General features: G+C 36.6%; 1 protein-coding gene across 6 annotated transcripts in view; it reads right to left on the bottom strand.

Moving 5' to 3' along the window:
• cdc42bpb (CDC42 binding protein kinase beta (DMPK-like)) overlaps window positions 1-14449 on the bottom strand; it is a 93965-nt gene that overhangs the window by 46277 nt on the left and 33239 nt on the right. For all 6 annotated transcript variants that reach the window (XM_067384851.1, XM_067384854.1, XM_067384852.1 and 3 more), the window contains exons 3-7: window positions 10199-10282; window positions 8357-8452; window positions 6931-7079; window positions 2523-2616; window positions 277-477 (exon numbers count right to left, since the gene is read on the bottom strand). In XM_067384851.1, the coding sequence (XP_067240952.1) occupies window positions 277-477; window positions 2523-2616; window positions 6931-7079; window positions 8357-8452; window positions 10199-10282 (624 nt within the window). The remainder of the gene's footprint in view (window positions 1-276; window positions 478-2522; window positions 2617-6930; window positions 7080-8356; window positions 8453-10198; window positions 10283-14449) is intronic.

The raw sequence follows: 14449 nt of genomic DNA on the forward strand, positions 1-14449 counted from the left end.
GGATTCAGAGTGACCAGATGTCCCGATAAAATCAGGACTGCACTAATTTTATGAGCCATGTTATGTGTCCCAACGGAGTTACAGGCGGGATGTTATTTGTCACGATAATTACCTTGAGCTTCAGTTTGTATTGGCTAAAAATACAGATTTTTAAACTGATTCACTGTGGTTCATGCTTTTTCTATCATGAGAAATCCCCAAGATCCAAATGTGTCAGTGGTGGGAAACATGTAAACTGGACAAATACCAGAAATACACAATGATGAAGCGTCTCACCTCATGGTTCATGATCTTCCCGTAGGTCTCCACCAAGGATTCGGCGTAAAAAGGCGTCTCACCGTAGAGCATCTCATACATGCAGACGCCTAGAGACCACCAGTCACACTCTGGCCCGTATTTCCCCATGCCGTCCTCCATGGCCTGCAGGATCTCTGGAGAGATGTAGTCTGGTGTGCCCACAGCCACTGACGACTGGACCTGCACAGGTGATGACAGGAAGTAAAATCATAAACAAGGCTGGATAGGTCTTCGTTTGCAATTAAATGCGACGAAAACATGGGAAAAAAAAAACATAAGAGTGCATGTACACTACCGATCAAAAGTGTTAGATATGTTTTTTTTTTAAAGAAAGATGCATTAAATTGATCAAAAGTGACAGTACAAGATATACTATCATAAGATTTCCATTTCAAATAATTTTTTTTCAGGATTCTTTAATGAATTCAAAAGAACAATTGTGGTTTCCACAAAAATAATAAGCAGCATAACTATTTTCAACATTGACAGTATTAAATGTTTCTTGAACACCAAAACAGCATATTAGAATGATTTCTGAAGGATCATGTGACAGTAATGATGCTCATCACAGGTATAAAATTCATTTGAAATATTTTAAATATTAAAATAGAAAAGTTATTTTAATTTATTTTTATTTTAATGTAATAACATTTCACAATATTACTACTTTTACTGTATTTCTGATTAAATAAATGCAGCAGAGCAGATTGAGATTCAGACTTTTGAATGGTAGTGTACTCCAGACACATTAACTTTGAAAATTGCACAATAACTTGCTCAATCTCACTCATAAACATGTGATACACAAAAGCACTCAAAACACATCTTGACTTCCGGTTATTTGCTGAGAAGGCAAAGACTGAAGATAACACATAGATACTGAGAGAACTATATTGCCTTAAAGCAATATATAACCTATGCCTATATAACCATCACAATCACAGATTGCTTATTTGTAGAGCTGCACAATTGGGGCAAAAATATTGATTATAATATACCAATATGACTAATAATAATAATCAAGTTGAATACAGAAGGCAGTCTGGCGGAAACTAGATATTTTACTTCATAACTTGTTAAATATGGATATTTTTTTTACACAAACACATCGTTTCGCTTCAGAAGGCCTTTATTAACCCCCTGGAGCCGTGTGGAGTACGTTTATGATGGATCATACTCATACTCCTTTGGTAACGCTTACTGCCAATATAAAGCTCAGGATATTTATTAATATTTCTCCGATTGTGTTCATCAGAAAGAAGAAAGTCATATACACCTAGGTTGGCTTGAGGGTGAGTAAAGCTTGGGCTAATTTTCATTTGAAAGTGAACTAATCTTTTAAATCCAATATATTGCACAAATCCAAAAATCTTCTGCCATCGTCTTGTCAGTCAGCTCCTCACTCCTGATAAAAGAAATCGGACTCCTGTTCAGCTCACAGCGCATTGAGCAGATGCATTCAGTTTTTAAATTGTAGTGTCTGTTTTCTAACTGAACTAAATGATTTTTATTACTATAAAAGATCAAAACGATCGTGGGGGTGGTGCTGGGGTGGGCAAGGGACGGCTGAACACCGGTAACCCCGGCAACACCAACTATCGCAGCAAGCCTAGTGCAGCCCTATAATCTCTACTCAACATCTAAATAAAAATGTAACATCCACAAACATATAGGGATCTGCTCAGTTGGTGGAACACAGCACATGTGCAGCTGAAAAACTAAAGCCCTGTTTGGCCCTTCCACATGCTGCTGGTGCAAATGCCACACACACACACACACACACACACACACACACACACACACACACACACACACACACACACACACACACACACACACACACACACACACACACACACACACACACACACACACACACACACACACACACACACACACACACACACACACACACACACACACACACACACACACAGAGCAGCAGATAAAAGCCGTTTTGGCCTTGGTCTTGTTATCAGTGCACTATGGTGACTCATCAGTCTGTGAGCCAGAGGGGTGGGCAGTGACGGGCCTTTCTAATTAGCCCTCCCCTTCAAGGGCAGCAGGGCCAAAAGCAGCTCTATTAATGTCAGAAGCAGAGAGAGGAGAGGGTAGGGGCAGAGCTCTCACCCAACAGATGGAGACCACCCTGAAAGGATGACAAATAGGCTCTGGTTTTAGACTGACACTGCAGTTCAAAGTTGGGACCTTCATCACATACTCACCGTGCCATCTTGCATCATCTTCAGACAGGAGCCGAAGTCAGCGAGACGGATGTGACCGTTCATGTCGAGTAGCACGTTATCTGGTTTTATATCCCTGTGGGAACAGAAAACACAATATTTAAGAATGAAATCATTCAAGAGGAGCTTTCAAAAGCAGCGCTTCTCAACCCATTTACCTTCATGACTCTCTGCACCACAATGTTTAGCACACAAAAATGTCATTAAAGATTATTATTATTATTATTATTATAATTAATATAATTAAATGAACTGCATGGGCCCACTAATATGTAAAAGTACTAACATGACATGGACTGAATAGAAAAATCTACAATTTTGGTTTCTAAAACGTCTCTTGAATTTCAGTGGTTTCATGCTCTCTGTAGTTACACAAACACAATGTGGTCAGCACAAACCATGTTCACTTGTATTTAATGAAGTCTGGGTTGTATAATTTTTCTTTAAAACCATTAAGCAGAGTTTTGGTTTCTGAGGATAAGAGGATATCACGCAACCTGCACAGGTCGGTTTTTGCCTTATTTGGCCTCGTTTCTACTAAATGGCTGATGAATCTGCTCCAAAATAATGGATATTACTTTACAATAAGATCTCATTTTTTGCATGGGTTAACTACATAAAATATTGGTTAACATGAACTAATAATGAACAGTACTTCTATGGCTATTGCATTTTTTTATTTTTATTTTTATGTTCATTTTAACATTTTCTAATACACTTAAATTAAAATTGCGAACTAATATTAATGAACAATTGTATTTTTATTAACTAACATTAACTAAAACTAATAAATGCTGTGTATGTGGATGTGTGTGTAAACTACCATTTAAAAGTTTCAGCTGCATTTATTGGATCAAATATACAGTAAAAAAAATATTGGGAAATATTACTTTTTTTTTTCTTTTTCTTTTAAATACATTTTTTTCTATTTTAAAAATGTTTCAAAATAATTTATTCCTGTGATCAAAGCTGAATTTTCAGCATCATTACTCCAGTCTTCAGTGTCACATGATCCTTCAGAAATCATTCTGATATGATGATTTGCTGCTCAAAAAACATTTACTATTATGATCAATGTTGAAAACAGTTGTGCTGATTAATATTTTGGTGGAACCCATGATATACATTTTTTAAACATTAAAAATGTCTTTACTGACCCTATGGATCAAATTAATGCATCCGGCTGAATAAAAGTATAAATTAGTATATAAAAAAGACAAAATATGGGGATACAATGTTTCTGCCCAATAGTGACGATTTGGTAGGTTGCATATTATTCGCATTGAAAATTCAGAACAGATTTGTGGCCCATTTTTGGGTCATAACCCACCAGTTGAGGACCACCACTATAAACATGCCTCTGACAGAGGAGAAAAACCCCACAGCTGACGCAGCCCTGCACTGAGGTGTTATTACTCCAGTGGGCAACCCACCCTGACAGCAGCTCTCCAGGGTGGCTGTTTCTCCATGCCCAGCCATGCCCTGCTCTCCATGTAAACAACCTGCCTTTGTTCACCATCCCCCTTTCACACACACTCAGTCCCTGTCTCTCCACGGCTGGGCCACACACACTGTGCCCTCTGATTCACAGCCCTGGCACCATGGCGAGCACAGCGGGTACAGAGTAAACATGGTGTCAAAACTCATCTCACACACACACAAACCACACCATTCACAACCTCACTGGGTGTCAGTATAAGCAAGAAGGGTTGTACCGTAGACACACGTTTACGAGCGCTATCGTGACATTAGTCAGCTGCTTTGGCCTGACAGGCTGGCTACTATTGGTGAGAATGATGGGACCAGTTTAAAAGGCTGCTGTGGGAATAGAGAGTTAAAGGGATAGTTTATCCATTAATAAAATTAAATAAAGTCATCATTAACTCGGCCTCATGTCATTACAAACATGCATGACTTTGAAAAAGTGAAAGAAAAGGAGATGTTTTAAAGAATGTTCATGCTGTTCTTTTTAATTAAATTAAAATGGAAGAGGATTGGTGCTGTTAAGCCTCAAAAGTGACGAAAAAAAAAGCAGCATCACAGTAATAGTTTGAATGACTTGTGAACTATAATCCAAGTCTTATGAAGAAATCTGATAGTTTTGTGTGAGAAAGAGACTGAAATTTAGATTGTTATTGTGGTAGAAATCCAGAATTAAAATCCAGAATTAAAATGTCTTGATAATTTACTCACCCCCATGTCATCTAAGATGTTCATGTCTTCATTTCTTTTCGACTGAAGAAAGAAAGGTTTTTGAGGAAAACATACCAGGATTTTTCTCCATATAGTGGACTTCACTGGGGTTCAACGGGTTGAAGGTCCAAATGTCAGTTTCAGTGCAGCTTCAAAGAGCTCTACATGATCCCAGACGAGGAATAAGTCTTATCTAGTCATTTTCTAAAAAAATAAATAAAAATTGTGTACTTTTGAACCACAAATGCTCATCTTGCACTGCTCTGTGATGCGCCACGCTCCACGTAGGAGGAAGTACCATGGTAGGGCGAAAAACTCCATCTCATTTTCTGTTGGACAAAATCGTCCAACATTGTTGTTTTACCCCTTTTTTGTAAAGGCCATTTGGCTTAGTCTTTGCACGTTTGCTTTGTAAAGACTGGATCAGTACTTCTGCCTACGTCTCACATGACCTTTCCAACATGATTACGTAATGCGTGGCGCATCACAGAGCTATTGCAAGAAAAGCATTTGTGGTTTAAAAGTATATAATTTTTATTAATTTTTATTTATGTAGAGCTCTTTGAAGCTGCACTGAAACTGACATTTGGACCTTCAACCCGTTGAACCCCAGTGAAGTCCACTATATGGAGAAAAATCCTGGAATGATTTCCTCAGAAACCTTCATTTCTTTTTGACTGAAGAGAAACATCTTGGAAGACATGGGGGTGAGTAAATTATCAGGAAATTTTAATCCTGAAGTGAACTAATCCTTTGAAGCTTCTTTTTTTTTGTTGCCACATGTTAAATATTGTCCTAAATGCACATTATAAGCATCTCAAACTCAAAGCACATACAGAGAAGAGTTCATGCAGAGCATCAACTGAGGTGCTGCTGAGACACTGAAAACACTACATCATGACTTGCTCACATGTAAAATTTATACGCTTCACTCTGAAACATACAAAAAAATTAAAATCGCAGACTTCATGATTTGATAATCACTAAACCACATCACAAGTTTTATTTTAATTCATGCAGCTGTACATTCTGCTGCATATTTCTTTTTGTAAGTCATATTGGTTTTAAATCACACAAGGGTGAGCAAACGTTCAATTTTTGGTGAACTACCCCTTTAACGTCGCTACTGTATCAGAGGAGAAGCCCTCGTAATCTTCCACAGAAGGAAGGAAGAGGGGGTTCAGCTGGACCGGATGGCAGCCCAGGACAAGCAGCCAGGAAGAGGCCCCTGAACCTGAACAGATCTGCAGCCCAGAACACCACGGCCATCTGCGGTCAGTTCATTAAATGTTTCATCTGGGAGTGGACGTGGGTGGGGTGCTGTTGATCTCCAGTGTGCCCATCACTCAAACAAGGCCAATAACCACTCCGTCTTGCTTGTGAGTACATGTTCAAACACATGGACAAAATACTACATTGGGCAGCAGATCTTGTTTGAAATGTTTTGTCTGGATCTAGTCTTGTGTTAAAAAAAAAAAAAAAAAAAAAAAAAATGACTACAGGCATAAAGTCTGGCCCACACTGCAGCCTATTTTGGCTAAAAACGGCCCACTTAGACAGGAAGAGGCAATCAGATATTTAAAGTGACCAAACCACAGTTTGCTTTTTACACAACTTTTAGGTGCTGGTGAATATAATTCTCAGAACAAATCAAAACCCTGCTGAACAGACCAGCACAAATGCACAGGATTGTATTCACATAGCTCAAACAGCAGAACACAGTGCTAGCAATGCCTAGGTCATGGGTTTGATTCCCAGGTAATGCATGAACTGATTAAAAAAAAAGTATACATTAAAATGCAATGCAAGTCGCTTTAGATAATTTTGCATCTGCAAAATGCATACATGCAAATGTCCACAAATCGATGCGTACATCTGTCAGAAGCAAGTTATTATAGTTAAAGTTTTTCAAATATGGATATCTTTCTTACAAAAACCAATTGATTCACTTCAGAAGGCCTTTATTAACCCCCTGGAGTCGCATGGATTACTTTTATGATGGATGGATGCATTTTTTTTTTTGGCCTTCCCTTCATTACCTTTATAAACCAAGGATCATTTTTAAATAGATCTCTGATTGGGTGTTATATAGACATAGGAAGGCTTGAGGGTGAGTAAATCATGGGATAATTTTTATTTTTGGGTGAACAAACCCTTTAATTGCCTCTTCACACACACAAACACACAGTCATGTCACCTGTGTACATAGCGCTGCTGATGGATGGAGTGGATAGCGAGCACCATCTCTGCCACGTAGAACTTGGACATTTCCTCCGGGAGTCGGTCCTCAAATTTACTAAGCAATGTCAGCAGGTCGCCGCCCACATAATAATCCATCACCAAGTACTACAGGAGGAGACATTATCATCTCTTATCACACAACACCATTTAATTACACAAACACTGACTCATGATTTCAGACATCAAAGAGTAGCATGATTAGCATATATTTATCACACAAACACAGAACGCATTGTGCCATAACATGCAGTACTCTGGATTAGTGTGTTTGAGGATTGCGCTATCAGAGGTTGCGTTACAAATAATCAGCAGTAGTCACTCTGATAAACATGGAATTTTAATCATGGTCAATTTTTTTCCCATCATTTCCTTGATAATTATTTAAACATCACGTAATTATTAGAGATGCACAATATATCGGCCACTATAACGGTATTAGCAGATATACGTTCATTTATAATGTTAACGTTATCGGTCTGATAAGGAAAATTGGCCGATAAATAATGGATTTTTCCTTCAGCTGAGACGCTTCAGATACACACTTTCCACCATGATGCTTTTGAATTGCTTGAAATATGATTGAAAATCACTTCAAAAAGGAAAATACAGTTAAGTGCAACATGTGTCATATAAGCTACATAAAACTATAATGAGAACATTATAATTGTGTGATTAGGACATGGCTTTCAATGGTGAAACTGTTTTTGTAATTAGGCTCTTAAAAATTATTTTAGATTTATCGGCCAATATATAAAGAATTATCAGTTATTGGTATCGGCCAAAATGTCATATTGGTGCATCCCTAGTAATTATATATTAACTACATTATATATTCAATTTCATTTATGAACGTAGTTAAATAAATTCAATAAATAAAAAAATAATTTCATAGTCTACATGCTTACAGGTTTTATCTTTATAGCTTATCTTTCAATTACACCCAGAATGGATGTTATTCATGCATTAGCATGTGTTATTATTTTTACCTAAAACTTTAAAAAATTGTTTTTGTAAATTGTTATAAATATATATAATGAACAAGCTTATTTTATTTCAGTTAGTCGCCAAGGCAAAAATTAAATTTTTCAATTAAATTTTGCGAATTAAAATGACAAAAACTGAAAATCAAATTAAAACTAAATAAAAATATATATAAAAAATTATTAAATATGACAAAATGTCACAAACTACAATTAAAAATTATTTAAAAAATAAATGTCAATTTAAAATACTAAGAATTATTGTAATAGTATACAATTAATACTAAAATTACTGTTTAGGTTTTGAAATTTAACAGTTGTGGTTTTTAAATTTGGTAAATGATGGCTAAAGTTCAGTTATGTGCTATAAGAACAAGTGCATGTAGGGACAGAGATGCGCACCAGGTAGTTGTCATCCTGGAAAGCGTAATGAAGGGTGGTGATCCACTGGCAGTCTCCATTCACCAGGACGTTCCTCTCTTCTCTGAAACACGCCGTCTACATAAGTTGCAAAGAGACTTGATAAATCAAAACATAAAAAAAAACATTTTTTGTTATATCCAACACTGTGCTTTGATGGCAGCCCAGTTCATTTTATAATGCACCTGAACTTTAAAGTGGATTTTGGTCGATATTTCACTGCTACTGCTACTGTCTCAGGAGCCATTGTTTCTTTAGGTGCCATGTGACAGAATTGCTCAATAAAGGTGGATTGTATATTTCTTAGGGGAAGAAGTTCAGCTTAATTTAGTTAAATGCACATTGTTAGATAAACAACCAATCAACAATAAGACTAATATGAAAAGATTAGTTCACCCAAAAATGAAAAGCCATCCTAGGTGTTTATGACTTTTTTTCCGAACATTATCAGAGTTAAAAAAAACATCCTGGTTCTTCCAAGCCTTATAAATGGCAGTGAATAGTAACTGAGATTTTGAAGCCCAAAAAAGCACATCCATCCATCATAAAAGTAATCCATACAGCTCCAGGGGGTTAATAAAGGCCTTCTGAAGAAAAATATCCATATTTATAACTTTATAAACTAGAAAGTCTTCTGTACACAAGTCTAGTTCCAGTGGAAGAGTAAACTTTGACCTGACGCATGACGTATTGAAGAAATTTTAATTATTTTACTGCCATTATTATTATTATTACCACCATCATTAGAATTATATTATTTTAATTATTAACATTATTATTAACAACACCTAATAAAATATTAGTAATAAAAATTATCATAATTATATTGAAGATTCAAATTTTATTGTAAAAAAAATAATACACGTGTTAACATTTTTTAATGTGTCCCATATATGTTTTTTAATATGTTCAATTAATTGTGCAGCTCTAGTTTTTAGGCGGTACAGAACGATAGGGTAACTCATTCAATGAATTAAACTACATCCACCCTGCAGTGATGACGGACATCATTTCAGATTTTAGTCTTAGATTCTGTTTGAATTGGGGCTCTGAACATGTGAGGAGGACTAAAGAGAGCCCAGTAAAGCTCAAAGAGGATTACTGACAAGCCAAAGCAACAAAAGTTCTCCTGACATGCCTCTGGGAGGCCCGTGGGCACTGTCAGGACTGATCGGGCTGAAACTGGGGCAAGAAAGAGCTGGAGTAGAAAGGAATATGACCTTGCACTTCTATAGGCTTCACTAGAAAGGTGTGATTGCAGTCATCAAGCCATTAGGAAGAATCTTGATACTCGACACACATACGGAAGCCAGTGATCACTCCCATTATAAAGCTTGGAAGAGCCAGAATATTTTTTTATATAATTCTGATTGTGTTTGGCTGAAAGAAGAAAATCATATACACTTAGGATGGCTTGAGGGAGAGTAAATTATGGGATCATTTTCAATTTTGGGTGAACTAAGTCTGGTGAACCATTTAAGTCTGACGAATCTAAAGCACACATTGATTCACGGTTCATTTCAAGTCGGACATAACCAAAAAAAACAATCTGTGGTTCAATGAAGGACACAATAATAGATCTGAATGATTCACTGAATGAGTGAGTCTGATTGATTTCTAAGTCCCTTGTAGGTTTGAGTTTTGTGAATCATTTCGACTGACTAGTTAAAAAGAACCTGTTCATAAGAGTCATTTTTGGTTAAGATTCATATAAAACTCACATCTGTGCTGGCAAATACATTTTAAATTGTTGCTAGTTTTTATTTTTGACATATCTGCAACCATTTTAGAAAGATCTAACAAATGAAGCAGAAACATCTTTACCTCGGCCCTCTTCAGCATCTCCCACTTGTTGAGGATCTTCATGGCGTAAACACGCTCGGTGTGTTTCATCTTCACCACCGCAACCTAGACAGACGAGATGAGGAGTTAGCCAATGCATACAAACAAATTAAAACTCAGCGTGATTCAGAGGCTACGGGGAATTTGACCCTTTTTATTTCCCTCATTTATTCATCGTATGCACTCGTGGCCCACTTAGACTAAAAGCCCACGGGGAAAGAAACTCTCTGAATGAGATGCTTTTGATCTCTGATGCCTCTGAAAATCAGAAAAAAGGAAAAGCCGAGACTCGAGACTGCTGACTTTTTGCCTAAAAAGAGAGACGGCACACAACAACTGGCTAATTTAGGCCACAAGTCTGCAGCGCACCAAAAATGACAAAAGAGTAAGATCTTCCCTTCAGGGGGAGTGACTCAATATTAGGAAAGGGACAGTTTGGAAGAGTGTTCCGAGTTGGAAGAGTTAGAGGTTATTCATGTGGGGTGGGGAGAGCAAACGCCCTGCAGGAAGACAGTAAGACACACCAGGCAGGGAGGAGATGAATGAACGCAGTGATAATGCAGTGATGAACTGTCAGGTGACTGACATAAGAAAACAACTAACTTTCCATTTTAATTGTTCTAGATTCCGTTTTTTTTTTGTTTTTGTTTTTTTTAATTTGTTTGACTATTTTAATAGTTAAATTAAATGTTCATGACACGTACAATTTAACAACAATTTACTTAAAGTTTAAAAAAAAAATAAAAAAAAAATATTTTTTTTTTAGGACCCTATGAAATGTTTTATTTTTTCCCCTCAAATTCCGTTTTTTTTTTTTACCAAATTCTTTGTTTTCCAGTTTAAGTTTTCTGGATTCCATTTTAATGGTTTGATTAAATTTTAATAATCAATCAAAAAGCATGTGTAATTAATTGAATTCATAAAAATGACAAAATATATATTTTTTAATTTTATGAAATGTTTTATTTTTTCAGAAATTCTGTGTTGTGCATTTTAATTTTTCTGGCAATAAAATGAAGGCATAAAACACTAACTTACCTTTTAATCATATGACATTAAACACATTTTTTTCAAACAACAGAGCTTTACTGTTAAAATTAAAACGTGTCTGTTAAGTTTCAGCTCAAAATACCCTATATATTTTTTTAATTAATTTTTTTAACTGCCTATTTTGAGCCATTATTACATATGCACCGATTAAGCGTGTGACCCCTTTAAATCTCCCGCTGCCCCGCCCCCGCGAGCTCTCAACTGCCTTAAACAGCAAACAAAGTTCACACAGCTAATATAACCCTCAAAATGGATCTTTACGAAGTGTTCGTCATGCATGCTGCATGCATGCGTCAGATTATGTGAGTATTGTATTTATTTGGATGTTTACATTCGATTCTGAATGAATTTAAGGTTGTGCTCCGTGGCTAACGAGCTAATGCTACACTGTTGGAGAGATTTATAAAGAATGAAGATGTGTTTATGAATTATACAGACTGCAAGTGTTTAAAAATGAAAATAGTGACGACTCTTGTCTCCGTGAATACAGTAAGAAACGATGGTAACTTTAACCACATTTAACAGTACATTAGCAACATGCTAACGAAACATTTAGAAAGACAATTTACAAATATCACTAAAAATATCATGATATCATGGATCATGTCAGTCATTATTGCTCCATCTGCCATTTTTCGCTATTGTTCTTGCTCTATTGTTCCAGTTCTTGCACATCCAGACGTTTTGCCCTTGTCTAATGGCTTGAACATGGGCTGGCATATGCAAATATTGGGGGCGTGTACACTGACTGTTACGTAACAGTCGGTGTTATGTTGAGATTCGCCTGTTTTCTGGTCACCGGTCTCGAGTGCAGGCAAGACAGGACAGAGTTCAGGAGCGATTTCACTGTTTTATATGATTTGACTGTACCCACATACATGGATGTAATAAAATGATGTGTGGAAAAGATACTGTCGGCAGTCTTAGAGAGTTTGACTCATACATTGATGGTTTGTGTTGTTAATCATGATGTGGTGAACAGCTTAGCACTGCTGCCGTTCATATTAGTTTCCCCTGCATTGTGTTGATTATTAGGGACAAGAAAATTATGTCAAATTCGAATGACATTATATTATTTGATAGTATGAGTGAGTTTAATTCATTGAATGATCGATTGTTAATCTACCTAATGATATAACGCACTTAGTAGTTTTTATAGCAACACTCTCCAACAGCAGAATGCCATTTCTAATTATTTTAAGTCTAATTCCTCGTCAAATTAGAATGATATCTTAGTTTTATATATCACTTGTGGTCGCATTTTCTAAAGATATGGCCAAATGTGCAGTCTAGTATAACATTAGAGCGACAGCACTGAACGCCTACAAGCATCTTCACAGAATAGAGACTAGATATTATAAATGTCTTTACTGTCACTTTTGATCAAATTTATAATGCATTCATATCAAATAAAAGTATTTATTTAAAAATTAAGTCTTACCCCACACTTTCAAATGGTAGCGTATAGTCATAAGGACCACAATATAGTAGGTTTTTTTTCTTCTTCTTTTTTTTAGTCTTTTAGGAAGCCTGAGAGTCACTAAATAGAAAAGAGCTGCATGAACGTTCCCCGAAACATCTTTTTGAAGAAATAAAGTCATATGAGTTTGGAACAACATAAAAGTAAGTAAATTTTAATTTTTGTGTGAAATAAGCCTTTAAACCAGACAGGATCCGCTCCTAAAACTATAATATAAATATGTCTGTGTGATCCATGTGTTTGCCCCATGACTTATGTCTGCGTGACCTTTGTATTTCTGATATCTTCTGTCCACCGGCTATTTGTGACCGTCCAGTCGGCTAATGTTAAGTGGAGTCATGAATTTCCCTGTACTTTGCCTTGCTGCTCGGGACACATCACATGATGTGTGTTTACCCTGAGTGGAGGAACAGTGTTCCCCTCACGTGGACTCACACTCGCATACCTGCCCACAGCACAATGTGCTGCTTCAGCAAAGAACACAGTACAAACTGTAACTTTGCACAGTAAGGGCAAATTAGGAGCCCTGCTGCGATTTTCCGCTTTTCGACCCCCTTTGATGTTCTCTAGAGTGTTTGTGCATGTATCAAAGTATTCGAAAAGTACACTTTGACAACAACCTCAAACAGAGTCTTAAATCACACACATGCTTCTTATCTCTAAGGCTCCTAACCGCAGAAGATAACTGACCTCATTACAAAAACAAACTGAACCCTGAGTGCTCAGAAACCCCCAATTCCTCCTCCCACGGTGTCTCCTGTCCTCTTTCCCTCTCTCCTTTTTTAGACACACACTTCCACAAAAGGCAGTCAGCTTGACCTGATTGAAAATGCAGGGGAGGTGCATGGAGAAGGAGAAAGAGCGGGTGACCAAAGTGGACGCTGTGATGCGATTGTCACCAACACACTCATGTGCATATAAGAGATCATGTACGTAAGCCATAAGGTCAAAGGTCAGAGTAGACTGAGTAATTCTGATGTAAAGATCTATACAGTGAGACGCGTGCCCGAGGACATGAAAGGGGTCACGTCATTCTGAATAAGCAATGTAAAATTCAAAACAGGCTTTGGGTCTTATTGTACAACTCCGTGTGTGATGCAGGGCTCAACATTACAAATCTGTGATACTGGTCCAGTTGAACCAGTAGCTCAGATTTTTACTTGCCACATGTTCACTTTCCCCCTATATATTATTGAAAAACAAAATAAGAGAAGATGTTTTTTTAAATTTATTTAAATTATTTGATTTGCTCTCTGTAGTTTTGCTTCTTTACCTGTAATTTTACTAAAAAGAAAAAATTGGTTTAATTTTTTTTTCAGCACACTGAGACTTCCAAGCTACTCTAGGAAATTTGTGGGGGAAAAAAACAACACTGTAAAAAATAAAAAAATAAAAAATGATCATGATTTTAAAAAGACCGTAAAAATGCTATGGTAAAAACCGGTTTATTGTTTAACAGTAAGTTTCCTTACTATATATGGTGAATAAATGTAATAGATCTAACCTTTTAAAACCATTTAATGCAATTTTACAATAAAATACTGCTAAACTTGAAATTTTTTCAAAGTGAAAAACAAGTCACTGTAAAATTTACAGTGAAAAACTGTAACACTGCATTCACACGGGCGTCAGCGCTTGACGGAGGGCGTGTCTGAAGCTTGTGTTGACACGACCGTTATAGTGATTACAGCCAATCACATTAC

Source organism: Chanodichthys erythropterus, chromosome 4 (genome assembly GCF_024489055.1).
Source record: "Chanodichthys erythropterus isolate Z2021 chromosome 4, ASM2448905v1, whole genome shotgun sequence".
Classification (NCBI taxonomy): domain Eukaryota; kingdom Metazoa; phylum Chordata; class Actinopteri; order Cypriniformes; family Xenocyprididae; genus Chanodichthys; species Chanodichthys erythropterus.